General features: G+C 42.4%; 4 protein-coding genes across 5 annotated transcripts in view; 2 read left to right on the top strand and 2 right to left on the bottom strand.

Moving 5' to 3' along the window:
- The window catches only part of msh3 (mutS homolog 3 (E. coli)), a 35,906-nt gene extending 33,176 nt beyond the window's left edge, over window positions 1-2,730 (bottom strand). The window contains exons 1-6 of the mRNA XM_035638989.2: window positions 2,452-2,730; window positions 2,117-2,234; window positions 1,450-1,757; window positions 889-1,110; window positions 345-461; window positions 90-207 (exon numbers count right to left, since the gene is read on the bottom strand). Of these exons, the coding sequence (XP_035494882.2) occupies window positions 90-207; window positions 345-461; window positions 889-1,110; window positions 1,450-1,757; window positions 2,117-2,234; window positions 2,452-2,577 (1,009 nt within the window). The 5' untranslated portion in view covers window positions 2,578-2,730. The remainder of the gene's footprint in view (window positions 1-89; window positions 208-344; window positions 462-888; window positions 1,111-1,449; window positions 1,758-2,116; window positions 2,235-2,451) is intronic.
- A 944-nt stretch (window positions 2,731-3,674) lies between these two features.
- LOC118313455 lies at window positions 3,675-7,437 on the top strand. Its single transcript, XM_035638902.2, has 7 exons — window positions 3,675-3,744; window positions 3,852-3,909; window positions 4,914-5,021; window positions 5,158-5,318; window positions 6,348-6,453; window positions 6,759-6,866; window positions 6,995-7,437. The coding sequence occupies exons 2-7, from the start codon at window positions 3,864-3,866 to the stop codon at window positions 7,144-7,146; spliced, it is 681 nt and encodes a 226-aa protein (XP_035494795.2). The 5' UTR covers window positions 3,675-3,744; window positions 3,852-3,863; the 3' UTR covers window positions 7,147-7,437.
- A 2,300-nt stretch (window positions 7,438-9,737) lies between these two features.
- On the bottom strand, window positions 9,738-18,734 carry LOC118313452 (myogenesis-regulating glycosidase). Of its 2 annotated transcripts, none has more exons than XM_035638891.2 (7): window positions 18,599-18,734; window positions 17,840-18,075; window positions 15,481-15,925; window positions 14,179-14,710; window positions 13,184-13,988; window positions 12,970-13,082; window positions 9,738-12,593 (listed from the first exon to the last, which is right to left on the bottom strand). In XM_035638891.2, the coding sequence occupies exons 3-7, from the start codon at window positions 15,786-15,788 to the stop codon at window positions 12,246-12,248; spliced, it is 2,106 nt and encodes a 701-aa protein (XP_035494784.1). In that variant the 5' UTR covers window positions 15,789-15,925; window positions 17,840-18,075; window positions 18,599-18,734; the 3' UTR covers window positions 9,738-12,245. The 2 variants fall into 2 exon arrangements, with proteins under 2 accessions (XP_035494784.1, XP_035494785.1); XM_035638892.2 differs by lacking the exon at window positions 18,599-18,734 and adding an exon at window positions 17,306-17,386 and having other exon boundaries at window positions 17,840-17,897.
- LOC118313453 (izumo sperm-egg fusion protein 1) lies at window positions 17,226-25,653 on the top strand. The gene is made up of 11 exons (XM_035638895.2): window positions 17,226-17,243; window positions 20,376-20,526; window positions 22,233-22,511; window positions 22,629-22,703; window positions 22,867-22,950; window positions 23,058-23,078; window positions 23,193-23,282; window positions 23,542-23,669; window positions 23,828-23,978; window positions 24,830-25,007; window positions 25,352-25,653. Exons 1-11 carry the CDS (start codon window positions 17,241-17,243, stop codon window positions 25,422-25,424), a joined length of 1,233 nt encoding a protein of 410 aa, XP_035494788.2. The 5' UTR covers window positions 17,226-17,240; the 3' UTR covers window positions 25,425-25,653.
- The last annotated feature ends 4 nt before the right edge of the window (window positions 25,654-25,657 follow it).

Here is a 25,657-nt window from a genome sequence, read left to right as displayed (position 1 = left end):
CAAGGACACAGCTTTTAGACAATAAAGATTTTAGAAGAGGGTGTTTTTAAAGGAACACACGCAGACATATTCATAGACTGGAAGGATACCCTCTCCCACCAGAGTGGACTTGGTGTACAGAGAGCTGAGCTGACGAGTGAACAGAGTGTTCCTACTCGCCCCCGAGGCCTTGATCGCAGACATCTCGGTCTGCTTTACCACGCCAACCTGGAAGTACAAGACAATAATGTAGTGGTGAGAAACAACAACATGGCTCTAAACAGCTTGGATTCATGAATATAGTTAGGGGTGTCATGTATCGACAATTACCAATATTAACAATATGCAACACATATACTTGGTACCTTGTGTCCGTGGGAAACCAACCGTCTGACGTGAACAAACAGTCGGTGTGTGGGGATGCTGCACGTCATGAAGTTATGATCCAGATGACAGAAGATGTTCAGCTCCTTTGCAGCAATCTGATCACAAACAACACAAAGACGACATGTGTGCAACGAGAAAAGGAAAATGATGTCAAGTTCTCCCAATGTGACTTCTCTCCCTCAGAACTCCTGTGGATTTAAAATGAAGTGCTCGCATGCAGGTTTATTGATTCAATGTTTATTTGTCATCATTTAGCATTAAAGATTTGATTAAATATGCATGGGTTTCTTTCTAAAAGAACAGAAATTTATAAATATAGAGTAAGTGAAGTTTAGGACAGCAAAGGAAAAACAACACACATTTCACAGAGAGAGAGAGAGAGAGAGAGAGAGGGAGGACATATTCAGAAGTCGCATTAACACCGACTCTAAATATCCTTTAACCTGCGATTAAAATCATTTCATTGTGAAATGACTTTCAGACAGTAATATATTTAGGATTTGTTTTTGTTCATGTCCTCACCTCAGCATCCTCTCCGAAGAACCTGTACTTGTAGCCACACTCCACAGCCAACAAGGCGTCCTTGTGCTGCTGTTTCAGCTGGACGACCTGCTGCTCCAGGGGAGTGTACATGAGTTTTGAGGGTCTGGAGGCGGAGTTGCGGTCCGACGGAGGACTCGGCTCTGCGGCCTTTCCTCCGCCTCCGTCTTTTCCCGACTTTGCAAACTGAGACAAGCGAAAACCCTGCAAAATAAAAATTAAAAAATAGAAAATCGTGAATGGCAAACTTTTATTCTGTAAAATAAACGTTTTCAAACCGCCTCATATCGGAAAACATTAATGCTGATACGCATGGTCCGTGAAAGGCTTGTGTCGGCCAAACGTTACTGTCGGGCTCTAATAATTACAAAAATATAAAAAACAAACATTTTAATAGATATACTTTTGGCATCTGTTTACAGAATTGTAACAACATTATTTACCTCAAACAAATACAATTACCTTCAACTCGGCTGAAACCTTCATTTTAATTTGCGGCCCAAAGCACAGCGATGTGATGGAATCATAATTTACAGTAGGTACCTGTTTTGCAGCAGCCAGCGCTGAACTCTCCTCTCCTTTGACCTCTTCGTCCTCCTCCTCATCCTCACGCTCCTCCTCCTCTGTGTTTTGAAGTCTCTCTTTAGAGCTGTGCTGATCCGGAACATCCAAAGGAGGCCAAGCGGTGCTTCCTCGGTCACAGTTTTTACCGCTAACACCGCCCGTCTCCTTTTCCCTCCGCGTGTCGCTGTGCGTGACGCCGGGCTCAGCCGCGCAGGTGAAGCCTTTCAGCTTCTCCAGCGTGGAGGAGCAGAGGCCGCCCGCTCCTCGGCTCGACGTCAGCTTTGCCACTTAAGAGACAAGAGGAAGAAAAATCACTCACTCTTTTTCCATACATGATCTTCACGTGGTCGCACTTAAACTAAAGCTTTAAGAAGCTAGGGCACCTTGAGAAAACCCACAGAGACACAGGGAGAATGTGCAAACCCCACACACAAAGGCCCCGGGCGAGGCTCATCTGTGGGATTGGACCACGCGGGGCAGCATTCACCTGTCGATGATCCTTAGGCTCCCATGACCCTGACACCGGTTCACCTGCTCTCCCTCTTTGGACCACTTTTAATAAGTGGCAGCGGTTGATCACAGTGTCTGTGTCACTGTGATCCTTACACTTCCCCCTTTTTTTCCCATTAGAGATGCACACACTCACCTTTGGAGCTCTGACAGGGTGCTGGCTCACAGTCCAGACTCTCCACCGGCTGATCGTGTGGAGAAAGCTTTGCTCGTTTCGCTGGCAAACCAAAGTCTTGATCGGAGGAAAGTTTCTGCTGCAGGACGAGAAGAGCACCTGAGGTTGAGCAGTGTACTTGGTACCATTTTGAGGATATGCAGGACAGTGTTGCCTTCAAAGGGTTTGTTGGGGATTTACACCTGCTTCTGTGTGTGTGTGTGTGTGTGTGTGTGTGTGTGTGTGTGTGTGTGTGTGTGTGTGTGTGTGTGTGTGTGTGTGTGTGTGTGTGTGTGTGTGTGTGTGTCACGCCTCACCTTGCCTCTTGAAAGCTGGAGCTCAGCAGGATGTGGGCCAACGCCACACTGAGCGTTGCCCGGCCGTCTGAAGTACCTGCTGATGGAGCTCTGGGCGCTGCACGACTTCTTCCCAGACTTCGGCATGTTGTTGTTGTTGTTGTTGTTGTTGTTGTTGTTTTCTCATCAGCTGATTCCTCGGTTCGACGCACAGCTCTGGCCTCTCTGGCCGTGCCGACTTTTCAAAACATAGCGGCGCATGTGTTGAGATCACCCGGGCGCGTAGATGACGCGGCCAGCGTCCGTAAAGCGCCAGGCGTCAAATCAGTGAGAACATACAGTTTCCGGTTTTATCTTTCAAAATAAAACTATTGCGCTTGAGCTGTTTTGGCATAATCCGGTTGAAATTCATCACTTGATTGTTAAACGCTTGGAGATTCAATCATCACTACTGCCTATAAGAGAGCCGGGGGAAACAAATTGCATGGTCAAAGTTGTCCTTTTTTCTGCATCTTTATTGAAAGTAGTAATAATAATAATAATAATAATAATAATAACAATAATAATAATAATAATAATAATAATACATTTCATTTATACAGCACTTTTCACTGCTCAAAGCAATCTCAAAGTGCATGTCATGTAGATGATGTACGGGAGCCGAGAACGGCCGTGCCTGCAATTATTTTTTTAATGCCGTCATCTCGATGATGAATTAATTTTCTTTTGATAAAGAGATGATAACTTGTTATAACAGATATTAACTTGTCATAACTAGATAATAACTGGTTATAACGAGATAATAACTGGTTATAACGAGATAATAACTCATTATAACAGATATTAACTTGTCATAACTAGATAATAACTCATGTTAACAGATATTAACTGGTTATAACGAGATAATAACTGGTTATAACGAGATAATAACTCGTTATAATGAGATATTAACAAGTTATCTCGGGATAAGAACGCTTTTTTATTTTTTGAGCAAACAAAACCGTTGCAAGACGGTTTTTGCCTCGTTTAAAACACTATCTGATGTGTTCATCAATGCTAACTCCTGACATTTTCAGCTACTGCTGTCAAGATAGCATCTATGCTGGCTGGCCTCTTTTCAGTTCCTCATACAGGAAGTGAAAGTGCATTTTCTATTTTTGTCCAGACAACATGTCAGGCAATAGGTTTGAAATCAAACCTATCACACAAAATATGTGTGAATAATATATTTCTGATTATCAGAATGACAGATGTTCAGCACCAAGTTCTTCATTTCCATAAAGAGTTAATCTACACAACATGGCTCTCTCTGGGGTAATGAGACGACGTTATTTGGGTCATTTGGGAGGAGGCTTTGTGACAAATGCAAATGTTCAAGTTCTGAAAAGAGGAAGCCTTCTCACCAGTTTTCTGTCCTGCAGGGTTGATTCAAGATGCATCTTTTTGGAGCTCTGTGCCTGTTTGTGACTCTGTCTACAGGTAAGAACAGCTCAGCTGGGTGAGACTTATGTGCTTTGACATTTTAACTTGAAGAAATGTGTGGTCGTTTAAAGGTTATTGTCAAACGCTGAATAGGAGATGATGTCAGGAAGTTGAATAAATAGCTCGACATGTTTTGAGGTTGATCGACACAACCGTCGTGTCTGTTCATTTATGAAACAGGCAACAACTGGTTTTCTGAGCTTAGCACAAAGATTAGTAACAGTAAGTAACACATTATATCTCATTTGTTTAATCCTCATAAAACCCAAAGTGTAAAATCCTAAACCTTAGAGTCTGGCCGATTTATTGGTTGGCCGAAGAAGATTTGCTGATATCAGCCGTTCACTGATCAAATCATTATGTTTGCTGATATGGAAACTTTTATCTGACAGAATAAACAATGCAAGAAGGTTCTTGGATCGCATCCAGGTTCAGACCATCCAGGGCCTTTCTGTGTGGTGTTTGTCTATTCTCCCAGTGTCTGCGTGGGTTTTCTCCGGGTACTCCAGCTTCCTCCCACTCCGAAGACATAGGTTAGGTGGATTGGAGATTCTCGGAGATGTCCCGAGCTGTATGGTCGTTGGTGTCGGAGGACTTCTTTGGAAAAGTTCTGTGTCCGAGTATTTCCTGTTTGAAAGCAGTCACATCCAGGAATCTCTTGACTTAATGGCTCTTGTTAGCGTCATTGCCAATCTTCCTATATTTAAAAAGAAATTAATAGATTACAAAATGTCAATCTGCTCCTTAAACTCAGCATTGTGACCGAGCTGAGTCGGCCTACTTTTATTGGATGAACACTCTGAAGTTTCATTTCCCTTTTCACTCGGTCAGTGAGCGCTCACCAGGGTTTCATCATCTCATGTTTTGACATTCTCTTGCTGGAAAATGTCCTGCAAAATGCCGCGAGCAGTGTCTTCTTGCAAAGCAAAAGAGAAACTGTGAACATTATCATGAATGAAGAATGATAAGACTCTGGTCCTATTTTCTGTGTCTCTGTGTAGCGTGTGGATTGAGATGCTACACGTGCACAGCCACCCAGCCCAGGTCCTGCATTGACACCAAATCTTGCCCCGTCATCTTCAACCGCTGTTACTCTCTCAAATTCGACGGTAAGCTGCTCTGTCACATCAGAAGTTACTCCAGCCAATAGTGGGACCTCCAAACACACATGGGAATCAACCATTATACATATCATAATGGCTTTAGTAAACTGGTTTCTGAGATTATTCCAATCGTGTCTTGCAGGTTACGACATGGTTACCAAGGGCTGCCAAACCAGTATAGCATGTGGAGGTGCCATGGCGTGCTGTGAAGGGGACTTGTGTAACAGCGCCACACTGACGCGTCCCAGCGTCGTCCTCCTGCTGGTGTCCTCGGCCGCCATCGCACTGTTGAACAGCCACAGCTGAGGATATTTAGTTGTTTCTCTGCAGCACTTTGTCTCTCACTCCATGTCAAACTTGAAGAATAAACAACTTTTCAAGATGAAAAGTCGTGAATTCATTGTGTAACGGCTACATGAGACTGACAACAGAAATGTGATCAAAACAACAACAATATGGCTAACCCTAACCCTTAACCCCTGACATCCTGGAGGATCCCATCATAAATAAGAGGAAATAGGTGAGAATACAACAAAAGGGTTCATTGGAGGACCAACTCATCTACCCATAGACTGTGTTTATGGGCTAGGACTAAAATAAAGTTGTGACCAACCATTCTTTTATTTTTTTTAGATCTAGCAGCTGATCAGATATTTTCGAACAACTGCTGGTATGAAGAAATCTATATTTCCAATTAGAATTAGAAAAATTATAAAAGTGTTAAAGGCCTAGAAGGCCCAAAGTTTCCCCACTGCATTAACTGCATCTGAAAACCGTCAGTTATGGTCATCTCAAATTGTTTTTTCAGTACTTCACAAAACTCTTGTCACTAATTTTTCACTATTCACTACCACCAGATGTTCGCTAGGTGGCGCAAGAGTAAAGACTTTAACAGTACATTTACAAGTTATGTATATTAGGTAAAAAGTAACACTTCTATAAAGAAATAAATACTTTAAATAAATATATTTTTTAGATTTGAATTTCTTTAAGAAATTCTCTGAGAAAATAGACTTCTCATAGTCAAAATATCTTCATATTATTTTTTTTATATATATAAACATTTAAAACATCTAATGTTATATGTAACTGAAGATATAAATTTAGTAATTTCAATCAAACCCTACTACTCCAGCCTTTGCAGTCTGATACTGTGATATGCAAAAGAGATTATCTGCTACAAACTAAGAGACTATATATTCATGTAGCTCTCAGCTCTTGCCTTTATTTACACAACTGTAAATGAAGATTATTCAGGTTCGTTGCCAGGTTGCTTGCTGATAAAATGCACGTGTTCAAGTTCTGGAAAAAGACCAAGTAGCTGGACTATAAGAGGAAGGCGTTCTTATCCACTCTGCAGGGATCCAAAGTCTGTGTTTCTCTCAGTTCATGATGCGGCTTTATGGAGCTCTGATCCTGTTTATGATTCTGTCCACAGGTAATAACAGCTTGTGTTTATTGTTTTGCTTTTTGCTTTGGCTGGACATTGGAACATAAAGAAATTAAGGTCATCAATGTGTTGAATATATTGATAAAACCAGAAGAAAAAAAAGGGGGAGCTGGGTCTGAAAGTTTTTTTTCTTTCAATTTTATGAATGTTTTAAAGAATTCTAAAAAAACATAAATATTTCTCGTGGTGATTTTTAAAAAAAAACATTTGCAACACTTCCATTGTTTTAGATTTACGATTACAGTTTTCCATTCTTAAATCATATGTGACAGTATTTTGTATTTCCCCACCAGCATGTGGATTAAAGTGCTACACATGTGTATCTCGTGACCCTCTATCCTGCTTACGGAAAACATCTTGTCCAGAACCCCTGGACCGCTGTTTCTCCGTCAATGTGACTGGTAAGTCGCCCCACCTCACCAGAAGTATTTATATCTCACATTGGGTACAGTAGATAGTATTGCTGCACTGAATGCTGAGTGGTGTTCGTCATTTGTCGAAACTGAGGTTGTTCCATCATGTCTTGCAGGTTACATGACTAAGGGTTGTCGGAAAGAAACGAACTGCGTAAAACCCATATCTTGCTGTGAAGAGGACTTTTGTAACAGTGCCATCATGCTCAATGGTCCCAGAGTCGCCCTCCTGCTAGTGTCCTCGGCCATCACCGCTCTCTTTCTCTGAGGCTTTAGAGCTGAAAATATATATTTTTTTCTTACCAAACTTGTATAACTTTAGAACAATAATATACGAAACCTAAGGCTTTATTGATTAAATTCACAATATAATTGCCATCAATATTTTTGTTTCCTGAAGGTTCTTCTTCTTGGGTCTTTCGGTTCTAGATTACTATTGCAGCAATAACAACAAAAAAATCTGTTTGTAGTGAAGCCCTAATTAGAAAACAGTACAAGACATGAAATAAAAAATGAGCAATCATGAGCTAATCAATAAATCATATTGTTTGTTGTTTAATGTGAGGATTACTGAAACAGAGGAGCAGACCATAATGCTTTTTGACTTCCTGGTTTGATTTAAACATTTGTTACGTTTGATTATTTGCAGATACATCTCAAAATGTCACACGAGAAGTGTCACATTTTATCATTAACAATGATAATATAATCAATAAATAGTAAGTAAAACCTCAGGAAAAGAGTGAGCGTTATTTTCCCTTGGTATATACTGGGTGAGAACCTCTGAATGTATGAGTGACCGTTCTGTATTTCCACACTTGGGTGTTGCACACTTTAACAACATGAACTCGTGTTCTAAAGCACAAGGAACAAGAGCATTTAGGCCTGTGTGTAATAGGTTTGACATCAGCAGACGCATGGTTCAAAAGGTTTGTGCTTAGTCTCTTAATTAATCATGGGTGTGTTTTGGGTGTGGTCCCAATCCCCTTGAAAGCCAGGTACACTTGCGCCTTTGGCTGATTGATATTATTAGGGCAGATTTGCCAAGTGGCAAGAGAGAACAGCGTTTTTACTTGCATGAACATGTGGAGATAATCTGCGTGTGTAACAGGAAGAGTGTACATGCACTTTGCAAGATAGTAATATAAAAAAACACCCTTAAAATATCAATGAAGTGTTATCCTGCTGACTTCAGACCAGTTTTTTGTTGGACAAAAGCATGACTTGCAATGCACTAACAAAACACCTGACACCATTCTAAGACCAGCATGCCCTTGGGCGCTCCGATGGCAGCAAGAGCATCATTTGCAATTCAAACAACGTGGGTGCCGCATTGGGGTGTGGCAACTACATCAGTCTGAAAGTAGCAAAGACACTCGCACTATGCGCCTGTTTGTGAGATGGGGCCTGAAGAAGAGTGATGAGACGTCTCTCATCCAGCTTTTCGCTGATGGCGAGGCAGGACCCTGAGGAAACTGGATCTGCCACTGCACGCGGTGTTTGTGGCACTGCACTAAACAGCTCCACCTCCACTTGTTGTTTGCACTAGGTCGCATACTGTGCGTTTCAGAGGCGCAGAAGCTTAATCTGTAAACTGTGACTTTTGACACAATGAATAGGCTCTTTTTTTGGGGGGAGGGTTTGTCTGTTAAGAAACAAAATGAGGCTGCTTAGTCGTGTACATGTATTTATGCAGTCGATAACAGCGATCGGCGCTGCCACAGAGGTCAGTGCTGTAAGGTCAAAGTTCAACATCGATGTCATCAAATTAGCTAGCACGTTTGCTACCCAGCAGCTATTCAAGGAGTATTTTTCACTGACTGAACCAGGAGCCAACAACAACTGGTGCCCCTCATATCACCACCACCACCAGCGTCACCCTCCTGCCGCTGCCAGCAGTGAAGGGCAGATATACTGTACACAAACATTCACTTCACGCCAATTACCGAAACAGAGTATCCACCCTCCATTTATCAGCGGTGAACACTTTACTGCCCCTCCTAATCACACAGTACCATGCAGCATATCTCAGCTGCCAGTCACCAAAACAATATGAAATATGACGGTTACGTATTTCAATAAACTTTAAGGGTTTAGTTTCACACTTTTCTCTTTCTTTACATACTATTTACACTGCCTCTCTATCTCCAACCGGATACAAATGATAATTAAAATATGACAGGTGTTATGTAACAAAAACAGAGCAAACTAAATACCATTTACGTTTTGTCGTCATTACTTCACTCGGATGTTTGAGCGTCACTGTGCAGAATGATGCATGTGGAGGGTTTATTTTCATATTCTTCTGCTGAGGGAGAGAAGTTTCTCTTTGCTCACCAACAAGTCTCTAGTCTACACAAGTGTGACGTGCAAACTTGAAGTCCATTACAAATTCGACAAGAATGGACTATTTAATGACACATCCTGTATCCAATGGATGTCCATTTTCATGATTTCTGGATTTTTGGAAAATTGAAAACTGTATATGGAAAATGCTTTTCAGAGTATTATTCCAGACAGAGAGAGACAGTAAGAGAATTTAGCTCATTGTTGTTATGGTTGAAATTGGCACCAACAGATACAGGACATGTCTTTTTTTTATATCAAGCAAATTTTTTGGGGGGTGGTCGACAACTGAGATATGCAAATGTAAACTGTAACGTATGTGGTTGGGAGGGGCAGTAAGGTGCCCGCTTCTGATAGACACAGGATGGATGGGCAGTTTTGATGCTCAGCAAAAAATAAAAAATTAACATTTAATGACTAATCCGAATGCATTTTTTTTAAGATTAGTGCAACACAGAAAAAATCAACCTTTATTTTTCTAATGTAAAATCAGATGGATGCCACAATTTGATCCACAATTGAATTGTTTTATTCCTTCAGTTCTGCATTTGGCATCATTATTTACAGCAAAAATAGCTTTGTTATGAAATACGAGTGACAAAACAGGACATAAAGACAATCTTTAAAAAAATCAAGAGTATATGGTTATTTGTTAATTCTGAAGATTACTGCAGCACACCAGATTGTGGAAAAACTGATTTCTAGCTTTCAACAAATTTCTCAATTCTCAAAACTTCAGACGAATGAAATTCACAAAACATTTGGTTTGCTGTGTATCAGAGTTGAAGCGGGAGGAATTTGTCAAATAGATCATTTCTTTGTGTTTTCTCTTTACAGGTGCAATATAAGGAAAATCAGGCAATGTGGTGTACAGTAGGGATCGCACACTGAGAATCAAACATTCTTTATACATGAATAAACTGAAGATATAGGTTTTATGATTGAGAATTATAGTTGCTCAAATACGTTATCCACTGTTAGTCTAGATCCTAGACCCAAATGCTTTCAATTAATAATGTTGGAGCATATAGCCGTTGTCAAGTGTCATTGTAAAGATTTCATAGTTGTGTTTGCAGTGACACATTTCTCGTGCCCCTTTGGAGCCGATTTCAATACACACTTAAGATCAAAGGAGGGTTGTATCAAAGAAGAATGTATGTATAAAGAAAATGCAACAACCATGGGTTTTTTTTTGTTTTTCTTCGGCATCTAACTTAATTACATAAGTATTATTAATTCATAACAGCAGCAACTTAACTCATTCAATTTCATTGCTTTTCCTTTAGCACTTCAGACTTGTATCACAGTTATAATATCTGGATGGATTTCACTCAGTCTCGGACCATAAACTAAGGACAAACGCATTTATGTAGTTTTTTAACAAATAAACATGTCAAATTCCTTTAAATGATGCTGATCTGTGCATTTGTGACCTTTCAGATTATGCATTTTCTCTTATGTACAAATTTTAAAAAAAGATTACTGTGAAACATTGCAGTATTGTCTTACAGAAGTTCACCTGGACTCTATATATGCCTGCCACAAAGACATACAAGTGATATTATTCAAAATTATGCATTTATTCATTTTTATTTTTAGATTTGTTATGGTCAAATTTGTGCGTTGTGTGAAAGCTTTGAACATTTCTGACTTTAGCTCCATCTTTTGGTGGGAGGAGGAATTCAAGAGAGCAACGCAAATACTACCATTTTACAGCAGGACGGTTTCATCAAACAAAAAACATCAAAATAATACAAAATCCCATAACAATTATAAATATATTTATAGTAACTTAAATATTTTAAAACAGTGTCTGACTCCATTTTACAGAAAAATTATTTTCAAGAAAGGCATGAAGAAGACTCAACCAGTAGTGTGCTTTACTCTAGTGCAAGCAATCACTGTATCAGACGTACAGTATGTTTAAATGGCAGATGTCTCATTCCCAGTGTCACTTATTCAAAACATAAAGGTGCAGTGCGTCAAGCAAATCACCATGTGACCAAAGTAGGTGTTCTAGTACCACACTGGATCTCTGTGCCAAGGCTGGCATACATTAGTTCAGCTGATAAGGCAAATTAAAGTCAAGGCAGACATGGACGGCGCATTAATATTATGTCATTTGATAACATTTCTTGTTTTACAAGGCAAGCCAGTAGCAGTTGTATAATACATTTCTGTGGAGCAACAAAATGTTTTGTAATATAACAAATGTTTTTAGTTGTTTTTTTTTATCTACCCTGAGATGAAAAGCATAAAACAGTAGATTTCTTCTATTAATTTTTTTTAAGATTTGGCACTGATATTCATTAATACAAATTAATAATTTGTGTTATTTTGCATTAATGTAAAAGTAATGCACATTAGCTTAATAGGTAGTTGAGAACGTAAATTCACAATACATCAGTTTCCATGGTGACCAGAGGTTAGGCATGCCCTCTGAGGAGGGGTGCATGTGTCCAAGTCAGAGTGCATATCTATTGCCGGTTCAGTGCCCAACACTGTCAAACTACAATACGGATAATTGATGCCACAGTTATTGTTCTGTCATCAAAAAACAAAAAAAATCACAGGAGTTAAACCCAACTCTTTCCCTACACCAAAAAAAATAACAGTCTAGCTATGCGACTCAGGCTTCAAAGTTATCTAGATGTCCTTTAGTTGGAAGACTGCTGACTGATTGATGATACAATCGGAGATCGGTTTTATTATTGTGCAAGGCACATGAGGATGAGGGTCAGCTTAAGGATGGAACGAGAGAAGCAGGAGTGAACAGGCGATTCTCTTTTCTCTAATCTGCAGGCGCAGAAGTTCAGATAAGGAGCAGGTCAGAGGAGATGTGAAGTTAACCTTTACCAAAAATCACACTCTGCTGTGCAAACAGACCCCTGCTGGTCATTTCCCTTTAAAAAACGAACAAACATCTCCTGCTTTTTCTTGACATGTGTGCCCCAAAGAAAGTAGACACAGCATACAGTGTTTGTGTGCGTGTATGCATGTGTCTTCAACCGTTTAGCGTCTTCAGTGAACCCATGTAAAGAAAGCCACCTCGTCCAGGTCCACGGGGTAGTCAGTGAGGTGAATGGGGCCTTTGTCGTAATGTTCCCCCTTGTAGCTCCTCCATCGACCCGCAGGCAGATAGATGTCCCTCTCCTGCTTTCCTGGCTCCAACACCGGAGCCACCATCAGGTCATCCCCGATCAGGAACTGGGAGTCGATCTTATAGGCCGCCTCGTCGTCATTGGCGATCCACCACAGGGGCCTGATGATCGGGTCTCCCGTGTCCAAAACCTCGCCCGCCAGTTCGAGAACCCTCGGGGCCACCAGGGTCTCGTGAAGCTCCGTGAACTTCTGCGCTATCTGTACCACCTGCAGATGAACACAAAAGGATACAGTGTCAGGATCACAATGGTTGTACGGCTAGCAGACAGTGTAGCGTGATGGCTGGACCCACGTGTGGAAGAATTACAACAACTTGTTCAACGACTCAAAACCTAGGTAAGTGTGACATCTCTTTAACTGATGGAGGGACAGTTTGGACTTGTAATGTTGAACTTCTTATCAACAGTGTTGTGTTTCTTGAGGGGAAAAAAAATCACCAACCTGTGGAGGAAAGATGTGCATAATCACACAAAACATTTATCAATTCTAATTACTGAATTTGAGCCCAGGAAAAAAAATAAAAATCTCCTTATCCTATGACATGAAATTATACTACACATGTTCACTGTTTTACTTTGCTCACCTCGTTATCATAGGCCCACGGTGGAATAGAGAACTGCATAGCAGGCATAAAAGCTGACAGCTCCAACCATCGGATGTACAGCTCTCTGTCTGGCAGACCAGTTTTATTATCACCTAAAATACAAACGTCAGACATTAAGACTAAAGCCACATCAAAGATCAACACAGCCAACGTTTTAAAACTCCCTGTAGCTTTATGAAATGGAGTATCATACCTGTGGTGCGGTTGGGGTATGCATTTCCTCCTATCATATCTGGTAAGACAAACTGGTAGCCTAGAATGCTAATCGTCAGAACAGTGGGGATGATGGACTTGAGGCCGAGCTCGTAGCCCCACACCGAGTCTCTGTCAATGATCCGGGAGAAGCAGGAGATGTTCTGACTCTGGTATCCCACCCTCAGCTCGGCACGCTCGCTGAAGGGTATGGCCATCTCTGTGTAGCGGCGGGTGAAGGTGGAGGGGTCGGAAAGTGGGACCAGGGTGCTGAACTGGTGGGGGAGGTAGCTCGTCTCCCCTGCATCAAACTTGAAGGAAGTCACGTCATAGTTGGTTTTGAGCATGCGCAGATTCGCGGAGAACCACTCGCGAGCGTCCGGGTTGGTAAAGTCCAAGATTCCTCCGATGCCGTTCCACCAGCGCACCAGAGCTGGCAGCTCGCCGCTCGGCTCGCGGACAAACAGACCCTTTTCCACGGCAGTTCCAAAATTAATGGAGTCATAGTTGATGAAAGGATGCGTCCAGAGCGACACGTGAAACCCGTCCTCTCTGAGTTTCTCAAACATCCCACTGGCGTTGGGGAACTTCTGAGGGTCAAAGTCAAACTCTCCGTAGTCGGCGGTGTAGCGGTCGTCCAGTTCCAGGTGGGAGCACGTGAAGCCGTGCCTGGTGATGTCGGAGGCATAGTCCAGCAGCTTCTCCTGAGTCACAGACGTTTTGTGGAGAGCCCATGTGGACCACACCGGATGTTTGAACACTTCGGTAGATGGGACCTTGATAGGCTTTGGGAAATACCGACGCACCTATGCGAAATACATAAATACAGAGGTATTCAAATCAACAGCTTCAGGATACTAATCATCCAAGAATGAAGTGAAGATCCGCACTTGTCAAAAGGTTATTAATGTCATATTGGCTATTAGGTCACTAGATGTTACGCTTTGTCTGCCACACCACCCAAAATAAAATAAACACATGAAAGTCTACACTCACCATGTATTTGTGAATAGATGTCACATCTGAGCCCACACACACTCTGTAGCTGAGTTCAGGTAATGGCTGCTGGCCCTCTGGTGGTTTGAAGGGAGAGTCCTGGTACCGGGCCTGGAACCTGAGAGTCATGTCCTTCTCCGACCAGCCCAAATGAAATGGTACCGAGTCGTTAATCTTGATCGCAGTTGCGTTCGACGACAGCCAATAGCGCTCTAGGAAACCCCCAAAAGCGTTCCGATTGGAGTAGACGTCGCTGGTGATGAAAGGCCGTGGTTCCTCCTCGCCCTGGACCCTGATAGGCCAATACTGCGTCGCTGTCTCCGCCCCACCGTACCAATGAGAATCATTATAGGCCATGGTGTGCTCCACAAAGGGCGTGTACTGCAGCTCCTCCCAGCGAACGCGGTAACACATCACCGTGTCCTTCAGTTGAACTGTCTGGATGAAGAAGTTGAGCTTGCCAGAATCTGACTGGGTGCAGCTCAGAACACTTCCCTCCTTTGAGCAGGAGTCCAGGTCCAGAGTGCCAGACCTGAGGGGGCGCGTGAATAGAGGGGGCAAAAATACAAAAAAAAAAAGGAACTGGTTAAGCCGAGACAAAATACCTTTCGCAGGAGGTCCTACATCTGTGTTGCTGAAACAATGTCAAGCTCGACAAAATGTTTTGAAACCATTTGAATAATACAACAGAGAAGAAATGCACTCATAGTACAGGAAATATCAATTCAATCACTCTATTTCTGAGCCAATCCAGGGACTGCACTAATGCTATTTCGGTCAATGGGACCAAAGGACTGATAAGGGACGTGACTGAATCAGTGTTCCCTGAGGGTGTAATCATGTGTCTGTCTCGTCTGGCTTTCCATTATCCATCCACACAGCGGCCCTTTGAGCACGGCTCAGCACACAGAGAGGAGCTGAGAGTTTGTGACACAAGGAACAAGTAGGAACCAATTGGATTGAATTACAATGGTCACAAGTTCCTATTTTCATGTCGATTGTTCTGAAAAACGCCAAGGCATCAGCAGGATATTCCTTATTACTTCCCTTATTTCTCTCACGTATTAGTAGAGCTAAAACAATTAGTCGACATAAAATTCTCTAATTTCTGCTTAATTGTGAATATTTGCTGGTTTCTTTACTCCTCTACGACAGTAAAACTAAATATCTTTGGTGTGTGGACAAAACAAAACATCATCTTGGGGTTTTGAGGAAACACGATCAACATTTTTAACCATTTTGTGACATTTTATGGACCAAACAACTAATCAGGAGATTAATCGATTATGAACTGTTGCAGACCTGAAGGTCATGGAGAAGATGACAGCCCCGGCATGGTTACGAATGATGAAACCGTCTTTGTTGAGGTCTAATAGCTCCGTCTTCAGCAGCTGGGCTTTACGGAGCGACACCGAGTAGTAGCACCAGGCAACCACAGCAGCCAGCACCAAAGCACAGCCTAACATTCCTGCCATTACCAGGGGTCGGCCTTCGTTGGCCAGTTTCTTCTTTTTTCGCGGAGAGCCTCTACTTCCCCCGGACATCTGGTCCCCGGGAGCCACCGGGACAATTTCATACATACTGAAGACTGGAGGCCGTGAGGTATACATAGATGCAGGTTTGGAGGTGAAGTGGCAGGAGTGAAGGGCTGCAGTGATGCGATGTTGGTGGAAAATGTTTAGAATGTCTTCACGCTAGCCTTTAGCATTGTGTGTCCAGTTCTGAATAAGGGCAGATTTGTCCAAAGCTGCAAGACAAGACAGAGACAGACAGAGGACAACAATCAGTTTTGGTTTGATGTTTCAAAAACAAGAAACAGGCCTCCACGAATATCATCAGAACTGAGCCTTTGAAGTCAAACACAAATCAACCCAAGATGTCGAATTTGACAATCCAGTTCTAATTATCACCTCTGACAGTCTCCTGGAACTGTAGGTATAAATAGCTGCATGATTAGACATTTATTGGTCGCCTTCTCTTTCACACTATTCTCTGAGAAAACTGGGTTGTGCAATGAGTCTGTAAGACAAGCATTATTTTATTTTAAAAACAAATAATGCTTGCTTAACATGTCTGTAATCAAATTTTCTGTCAGCGCTGTGCCATGTGTCCCATCACCACAGTGAAGCTACATGTGACTGTACTGGATCCATTAATAGTGCTCGTGTCCTGCAGCATAATGCAGCAGCAGCAGCAGAGTCCAGCAGAGTCCAGCAGAGAGAGAGTGAGAGCACAGCAGCTTTAATCTGGTAAGTAGCAGGTAACCAAGCTCTGTAGGCACTGATGGAAAGGACCCAATGAAACCATAAGAACAGGCTATGACCAGAGAAAGTCCAAACCATGGTCCAGACACCGTGTCAGCATGGTTCAATTACATTTATCTCTCAGCTCAGGGCAATTTGGACATGACTAAATAATATTTATCAGCCCTCAAATAACTGTACTGCAGCATCAGCAGCAGGCCGACAGTGTGTTCATCCTCCCCACAGGTGTCATTATGTTCCAGCTCGACGTGCTTATTTTATTCTGATTGGGGGGCGTTTAAACCAGCGCTTTGAAAAACACACAGCTTAACTCAAGCCTCCTTTCTACAGGTGGTTACAGACAACGCTGCACCATCTTGTTAGTATAATCATATAGTCATGTATTTCTTAACAAACTTCCCTCAACTTTCTCAGGACCGATTCTGCTTGGCATCCCCACATATTACGGTCCAGACCTGCCCTTGAACACTGGAGCAATTCTAACAATAGCAAGTCTTTGATTTTGATTTTGGTTTCCCCTAGGTTAACTGGTTTGTTTTTTTTTGTTTTTTTTTGGGGGGGGGGGTTACATTATATGTAGAATACTAATACTCTTTTTTGTAAACTCCATTTTAACTTTTAAAGGGGGCGGGGCTCCCGTTGGGGGGGCGGGGCACCCTCCCAATTCAATGGTAAGGGAGACAGTCATTGCTTTCTAAGGTCACAGTCATGAAGCATTTTAACAACCAATTCTACACACAAACAATATGTTCATATCCGTGAACATAACATGGAGATCCTAGGACTACACTGGACAAAATGGTGAGAAATGAGGAACTGCACAGATTATTTTAAATCCATGTATTTTAGCCTCCAATACTCACTGTGACTATCTGTATTCTGGGGGGGGGTGGCTGTTTTCACGTCGAGCAGTAAAGAACCAGTTTGGCCAGTGAAGTACTTCCCTGTACAGTGGAGTAACAGAGGGTCACATGTTGTGTCTCACCGAGCAGCGAACACATTTCCTGCCAACTGCTCGGTGTTCACAGTAGTTGTATCTGACAACACAGAAGTGACAATCTGACTTTTGGCTGTAACAATCCCAGTGGACCCGGACGACACCTCCAGTCAGATGCATCTGTCTTCTATGTCATTTTTCCGCACCAGTAATTGTGACGGAAGTACAGAACCAAACATTTTCCAGGTGCGGATCGATAAGACACTCGTCGAGCGGGCTGTTGACATTACAGTGACTGTGACATGTTGTCGAGAGCTGGGCGTCGCAGCGGCCATGTTCACAGTTAAAAGACACATTCTAGGGTGTGAAACACAACGAACTAAGTTAGACAAACACACGGACAAACATTCAAACTGTCCTTCGCTGCGTTGCGGATGTAAAAACACAGAGTTTATCTCACCTCCACATCTCTTCCCCTGAGGTCAACGTGTGCAGCTACAGCTGGTGAGCGCAGGAGGCTACTGCGCAGCCGCGGAGCGGTTTAAAGCGTCACGGTCCCGCCCAGCGACGAACCAACCACTGAGCGGATTCGTCCATCGTACGCGTCACTCAGCGTCACAACCGCCGACGGGGCTTCTGGGTAATGTAGTGTGAAAACACTAGGTGGGCGGTAGAATTCTTTCCCGAAGGAGATTACTGCATAAAAAGCAACAGGTTATTCACACAATCTGTCACCAATTGAATTTGAAACAAATATGAAGAAGTTTTAACTATATTTTATATTATTCTTTCAGTAAAATCGCCTGTGTGTTTTTTTTTTTAATCTTATGTGCTACGGTTTCCCATGGAAACCATCCAAATCAAATACTAGTGTAAAAAAAAAAGAAGAAAAAAAAGGCCATGCCTCTATGCACACTTTGATAGTGATTCCATTTCACAGTAATTGTACTTAGATTTTTTTCCTGTCTCGATAGAAAGATAGACAAACTTTATCAATTCCCAACTTAATTTCGTTACAGCAGCAGGTATCATAAACACAACACACCAAACAAAATGTAAAAATAAATCTAAGAAATACATTTGAAAAAAAACAAAAAACTGTACGCTTGCTAGCGCCGGGGCCCTAAAAATCAGAATTGCAAAATATGGCAGAATAAGGAATATAAATATAAAGAATGTACATCAATAGTGCAATTGTATGTAATGTGCAATCAGTTACCAGTGATGTGCAGAAGAACTGGTAACATGAAGGTGCAGTCTCTCTGTCAGACAGTGGTGAGGTGTTGTAAAGTCTTATGGCTTGTGAAAGATTTCCTGTAACGGTTCTTGTGACAGCCAAGCTGAATTACTCTTTTCGAGAAGGAGCTGCGCTGTCTTTCCAGTGTGTGGTGGAGAGGATGGTTAGGGTTTAAGTTTAAGTGTCCCGCTTGCAGAACCATTACGGAACCAGCTTTCTCAGTCAGTTCATTGAGTCTGTTGGTGTATCGCTTGCTCCGATGCTGCTCCCCCAGCAGACCACAGTGAAGAACAGAACGCTGACCACAACAGACTGGTAGAACATCTCCAAAATCCTGTTGCACACGTTGAAGGATCCAAGCATCCTCAGGGAGTGGAGTCTGCTCATCCCCTTCTTGTACACAGCCATTGAAGGAGACAGCACAGTCCCCTGTGGAGCTCCTGTACCACTCAACGCCATGTCAGACAGAACCCGGCGCAGTCGGGCAAACTCTCAGGTAGTCAGTGGTCCAGGAGATGGTGGACGCGTCGACACCCATCAACTGCAGCTTGTCACCCAGTAGCAGTGGATGGATGCTGTTGAAAGCACTGGAGAAATCAAAGAATGTGATTCTCACAGTGCCGCCCAACCCTATCGAGGTAAACAGCGTCGTCCACACCCAGAAAAGGCTGATAGGCAAACTGTAGAGGGTCAAGTGATGATCTCACCTGCGGCCTGAGGTGGGCCAAGACCACGCAGCCTTTCCTTCAGCACCTTCATCACAGGAGATGTTGAGGCCAACTGGTCGGTAGTCGTTGAGGCTGGATGGAGTCGACCTCTTCGTAACGGGAACCAGGCGGGATGTCTTCCACAGCACCGGTACCTTCTCCAGGCTCAGGCTCAGGTTGAAGAGTCGCTGGAGAACAGCAGACAGCTTGCTGGCACATGGTCCTCAGCACCCTGGGGCTGTGGGGGTGTGTGGGGGGCTGGTCGTGTGGTAAACGAGACGACAGACGGAGAGGGCTGTGAGCTAAACCTGCTAAAGAAACAGTTCAGCTCATTTGCTCTCTCAGGGCTCCCTGATGTCTGCCCTTCCCTCACCTCACACCCGGTGATCACCTTCATCCCCGTCCACACATCCCTCATGTTGTTGTTAAATGATGTTATTGTAAGTTGACTGCCAGCCTGTAATAGTATTTCTGAGTTGTGTTGCACTATTCTGCCAGCTACAGTTGTTACACTAAATTCTTGTTGACTAACTGTCATATCTTGCACAGTGTGAATGTTCACATTCTTGATGATCGTTAATTGAAATCCCATCACACAATCCCCTTCGATGCAACGATCAGAGGATCAAAGGCACACACACTCCTGTGATCTGTGATCTCATCGCATATAACAGGCAACGAACCCTCACAGAATCCCATCTTTTGAATTATAACAGAAACATATATACAGAAACTGCGATGGACTTTGCGTCGGCATGCTGCACCTAGCACCCAGTGCAGGCTGAGGAAGGAGACCAGGCAGTGTTGAACTGTTTCCGTCCATGGCACCGTCTTTTCTTGGGAAAACTAGAGTATCACTACTCCTGGGCCTCAGGAGAGCCAGGAACTAAAAAGGTCTCTTTCCTTTTACTTTCTCCGTCTCAAATGACGAACGGAAACAAAATATAAGCTGCAACTTTTAAATCTCTTTCTTGGTTCCTATGCATATTTACCGTCTACCAGATTTGACCCCCACTTATTTGAAAGTATCACTTCCTAATTTGTGTTTGCAACTGGATGAGCCTGACTTCAAAGCCTTGGTGGTGACAGAGGACTCATCCGTGGTCTTAAATCAGCTGCGTGTGGATGAACAAGGAACATATCGCTGCTCTCTGCGGGGCCGAAATGGAACCATCTTCTACCGAGTCACTTTCCTGCTCACTGGTAGAGTTACAGCTCGAGCAATTCAGCTCTGAAAGGGCAAAGGGTCACATCGCATTTGAGTAGATTTAGGTTGTTTGTACAGCATAGAAAAAAAACACTGCCAAGAATTTTTCAGCTCTAAATAACTGTAACTGAATACAACCCTTTAAAAATATGTAGAACTATCTATAAACAAATGTCCCATTGAGATATTCTGGCACATAGATACACAGTCTAAACTCTAGACCTGGACTCTACTTCCCTCCTTCGTCTGCGCTCTCACTTGAGCACAAAGATTGTGTCCTGATCCGACACCCTGAAGCGCCACACCTCTTAATCCACAATACACACTGTCACACACGCAGTGCTCTATCTCTGTTCCAATTTTCATCAACCAACAAACTGCAGTAAGTATATGTGAGTTATCTGCCTTTTGACTGTTTTGACTACTTGTTTTTTTGGTTGGGTTGAAGAGCGGGCAGGCAGTTTTCTTGTGGTTAAGTACAATGGGAGAATCTGGGTGGACTGGGCTGCTGCTGACAAATCAGCTGACAAAGAGCAACACTGCTCAACTTATTCTGAGCTGACTACAGGGCTGAGATCATCCAGAGCCCATAATGATAATAACAATGGCGGTGGGACTGCGACATGCTTTCTACCACTGGGTGACAGCAACAAGCTGTGCATGTCACAAAGAGAATGGCAGAGCGAGAGTCCTCGGTTCCTCTTCTTTCTTTTTTTAACCTTGTTTATCTTCTTTACCATGACAATAATGTAGATATTCTTGCCATTGTTGTTCCACTGAATGTCAGTTGGCTAGTAGTGCCAGCAGTAACAGTAGACAGTTAAGATAGTAGTGGTGGAGGCACCTATGGCTAAATGAATATGTAACTATAGCAACAGTACTGTAAGATAGAGTATGTGTACACACAAGGGCAGATAAGGGCAACTGCCTCGAGAGTCCCAGATTCACTGCTTGTCATTTAGTTATCTATCTAGACTATAACTGCAACTTTATTGGGGAATTTGCACTTCAAAAGCAGCCTACAATACAATTTATATGGGGTCCTGGAGTCGGTTTATCAATTAGTTGAATTAAATAATAATCAATAACTATTCTGATAATTGATTTCATTTATTGTTTCACTTTTCTAAATAGGAAAAGTGGTAAATATTCACTACAGAGGATTGTCTTTGTCTTGTGTTAGTAAACTGAATATTTTTGGGATTAGACCGTTAATTGCACAGAGCAAGTAATCTGAAGATGTCACCTGGACTTTGGGAAATTGTGATGGTCATTTGTACATATTTTTTTATCACTTACATGGTTAATCAAGAGATGAAAAGCAGATTAATCAATAATAATTTAAAAAAAAAGTTAATTTCAGTCCTTAACATGGCGCACATTCCTTTAATAGGACTATGTTTAATTTAACAATCTGAGCAAAATTGACAGAAAACATTATGTTATATATTATTTTGTAACCGTACCTCAGAAAACAGAAGAGCGTACCAGCCTTTTTTTTTTAAAGTCACTGACAGGTCATCTGGCAATGGAAATTGTACCTTAATCGTAAAAGTAGAACCAGAATTGAAGGGAGTAACATCAGTACCTGTGTGCAGTACTAACAGTCAAAGTACCAGTAGCTCTAAAAGGAGTGGTGGCAATGGATGTAGTAACACAGTGTGGTTTATAGCAGGAATAATATCTGGCAATTCTTGTGCAGAACCTGCACCAGCTAAAAAGCCCCAAGAGCCAAAGGACTCATCCTCACGTGCAGGACGTCCAAGGCGCAGCGGGGAGATGCTGCTGATACCGGTGACCCTTCTCTGCTGCTTCCTCGCAGCCAACGCCTGTCTGCAGTGTGCCCGCAGGGTCAGGCTCCTTCACGAAGACTTAATACTGACTGCCTCCACTGTGGCCGACCAGATTGAGATTAAAAAGATTTGCGATGAGGTTTATGTGAGGTACAGAGCGACCAGCCAGGAACGAAAGGGAATCATTGGTGAGTAGTATTTACTACCATGACCACCATTTTGTCCCGGATGAAAGTCTGAGTGAGATGCCTAAAATGTTAAATTATTAAAATCAGTAAAACGTGATTCTTTTCCCCACTGATCAGATCCCACTACTCTGTACAGAGCCAGAACTGAGTACCAGAGTGAATTTGATCGCTTTCTGAAAACGGAGCGCACTGGTGAGGAAGAGAAAAAATTGAATTCATCATAACTGTTAGTTCCAAATGGAAACAGTAGTTGGAAACTTGGAAAACAAAAACACAAGTAATTGATATATGACACAGCAGATCAAGGCAAACTTAATGTTCAACACTTTTCAAAGAATAACACTTGTTTCCAAAGGACCTGCAACGTCTGAAGCCATTCAGATCTTGACGAAGGGAGAGCAGATCTTAGAGAAACACTTGGACGCCTTCATCCGTGATGGTAATCGACATTGAATAACAATGGGTGTTCTCCACAGCCAGTTTGTATAAGTCATTGGTGAGTGTGCAATGCTTTTGTTTATGATCATGGGTTTGTCTCTCCCGCAGGTTTGTGCCCCAACAAGTGTGGTAAGTTTATCTGGTTCTTCCATCGATGTCGATATAAATCCTCGTAGAAACACATACAGCACTATATATACAGTGCATGTTTACAGGACTCGTGGGTGTGTGTGTGTGTTTCAGGCCTTCTGAATCGAAGAGTAATAGATTGCCTCTCTTGCCGCTTCAAGACGTACATCTGTGCCTCCCCCTCTGGCAGTCAGGATTGCGGTGGTATATTTGCATTTGTTTGTCCATGTGGGCGGGTGAGAGGATGAAGGTGAGTCGCACCTATGGGGTGGGAGCGCACACTGGTCTTCAGAGTAGACATGGTGGACACATGCCGTCACGAGTGTAGAAATGTGTTCTCAATCGAGGCACTGCTGCTGCTGCGTGTCCATGTGCAGGGCTAATGAAAAAGATTATTCATGTAATCCATATGCAAATGAATGAAACATTCCCCCTCCCCCTCCTCCTCCTGTCCCCACTCCAGAGCACCCAGTGCAGGCTGAGGAAGGAGACCAGGCAGTGTTGAACTGTTTCCGTCCATGGCACCGTCTTTTCTTGGGAAAACTAGAGTATCACTACTCCTGGGCCCCAGGAGAGCCAGGAACTAAAAAGGTCTATTTGCTTTTACTTTCTCCGTCTCAAATGACGAACGGAAACAAAATATAAGCTGCAACTTTTAAATCTCTTTCCTGGTTCCCATGCATATTTACCGTCTACCAGATTTGACCCCCACTTATTTGAAAGTATCACTTCCTAATTTGTGTTTGCAGCTGGATGAGCCTGACTTCAAAGCCTTGGTGGTGACAGAGGACTCATCCGTGGTCTTAAATCAGCTGCGTGTGGATGAACAAGGAACATACCGCTGCTCTCTGCGGGGCCGAAATGGAACCATCTTCTACCGAGTCACTTTCCTGCTCACTGGTAGAGTTACAGCTCGAGCAATTCAGCTCTGAAAGGGCAAAGGGTCACATCGCATTTGAGTAGATTTAGGTTGTTTGTACAGCATAGAAAAAAAACACTGCCAAGAATTTTTCAGCTCTAAATAACTGTAACTGAATATAACCCTTTAAAAATATATAGAACTATCTATAAACAAATGTCCCATTGAGATATTCTAGCACATGTACCCATTTTTGGTTTTCAAGCCCATGGGAATATTGAAGGAAAATCTGAAATAGTTCATTTATAAAAAAGATTATCTCACAACATATTAAAAAGTAAGGTTTATGAGGATGTGAGTGCCAGTGCATGTAGTTTGTATCTTAAGATCACAGGTGTTTTTTAAAATCTTTCTTTTGGCTTTCTTAATATCTTTTTAGTTTATTCTGCTCTACATGTGTCATTTTGCTGTTCATAAAAAAATCCCCAAATCAATCAAGACATATTGATAATAATGAAATTAAAAGAAAACATGACCTAAACTTCAGAGTGAGACACGACAATATTGATAATGGGAATAAAATACAAAATAAATCCCCATAATAAAATTATCAGATGCATAAAAACTACTTCTATAAAGTGGTTTCATTCTCCCAACTAGTACCTATATGCATGATAGCTGCTATTATTTAACAAAATCTTCAAATATGAGGGTCCCATAGAGGAAACTTTTTGTCAGGAGAGTCCTTGACCTACTGTTTGTCCCTTTGGACGTTGGTGAAAGGCAAAATTATGTGATTTATAGTCGTTGAATCCTCAATATTATACTTAAAAATGTATGGCTTCGCTAATGCATTGCATCTCTCTGTTATTTCTATCTTTCTTTCTAACAGTCACGCCTTTGCCTGACCAAGCTCATCATCCCTCTGTCACTCTGCCCTCCTTGCCTTCTCTGCCTCATGGAGACAAACACTCACGTTCTCAACCGACCAAGCGCCTGCTGGTGCCAGTCATCGCCGCGGTTACTGCTCTGAGTCTGGCAGCGAGCGTAGGCCTCACATTCGTCCTGGGGTGAGTGAGCAGCAGCACGTGGGTGGAGGGAGGAAAGAGAAGACGGCAGGTTAGCCGGAAGGGTGGAGGTGTAGGAGGTGACAGCAAACAGGTTATGGTGTATGGCACATGAAGCTACAATAGGTATATATTTAGGTTCATTGTTGAACTTAGAACACATCAGTAAGTTGTTTTCTCTGAAAGTAGCATCACTTCTTCCAGGAAGTTATGTCACTTACTTAGTGGTGCTATCTTCAGTTTAACCACACATACAGTAGAGGGCACACAATTGGGCCATGTTCTTTTTTTGTGTTTACTTTTCCCTTTTAAATTAAGATTACAGTGTTAGTGGTCTTTTTTTGTAGAATGATGATCCGTGGTGGAGCCGCGAAGGAGGAGGATGGAGGAAGAGAAGCGACACAAAGCACAGCGTTATGATGATACAGTACTTTGATGACACAGAAGTTTTACTCACTTCAGTTTGTACTTTTTGCCTCATGGTTACTGTAAATACATTTACAAACATGAAGTTCATAGTCATGGTTAGAAAAAAGAAGTGGGAATACGTGGTGGCTACGTGAGGAATAAATTGGTTTCTATTGTTTGTCTGTAAGGATTGACAGTGTGCACCAGATGAAGTAAGCATTAAAATGTCACTCTTAAAACAGTTT

Source organism: Scophthalmus maximus, chromosome 19, assembly GCF_022379125.1.
Source record: "Scophthalmus maximus strain ysfricsl-2021 chromosome 19, ASM2237912v1, whole genome shotgun sequence".
NCBI classification, from domain to species: domain Eukaryota; kingdom Metazoa; phylum Chordata; class Actinopteri; order Pleuronectiformes; family Scophthalmidae; genus Scophthalmus; species Scophthalmus maximus.
This window is presented reverse-complemented; position numbering and strand designations above follow the sequence as displayed.

Bases quoted from the DNA above. Each gene is read 5' to 3' on its own strand.
- LOC118313455 (XM_035638902.2), top strand. From the start codon at position 3,864: ATGCATCTTTTTGGAGCTCTGTGCCTGTTTGTGACTCTGTCTACAG. The intron at 5,022-5,157 runs GTAAGCTGCTCT...CGTGTCTTGCAG, and splicing joins TTACTCTCTCAAATTCGACG to GTTACGACATGGTTACCAAG. The intron at 6,867-6,994 runs GTAAGTCGCCCC...CATGTCTTGCAG, and splicing joins TTTCTCCGTCAATGTGACTG to GTTACATGACTAAGGGTTGT.
- LOC118313452 (XM_035638891.2), bottom strand. From the start codon at position 15,788: ATGTATACCTCACGGCCTCCAGTCTTCAGTATGTATGAAATTGTCCCG. The intron at 13,989-14,178 runs GTGAGTGTAGAC...TATTTCGCATAG, and splicing joins CATCTATTCACAAATACATG to GTGCGTCGGTATTTCCCAAA. The intron at 12,594-12,969 runs GTGAGCAAAGTA...GTTCATCTGCAG, and splicing joins CGTGGGCCTATGATAACGAG to GTGGTACAGATAGCGCAGAA.
- LOC118313453 (XM_035638895.2), top strand. The intron at 20,527-22,232 runs GTAGAGTTACAG...ATTCTTGTGCAG, and splicing joins AGTCACTTTCCTGCTCACTG to AACCTGCACCAGCTAAAAAG. The intron at 22,951-23,057 runs GTAATCGACATT...TCTCTCCCGCAG, and splicing joins GGACGCCTTCATCCGTGATG to GTTTGTGCCCCAACAAGTGT.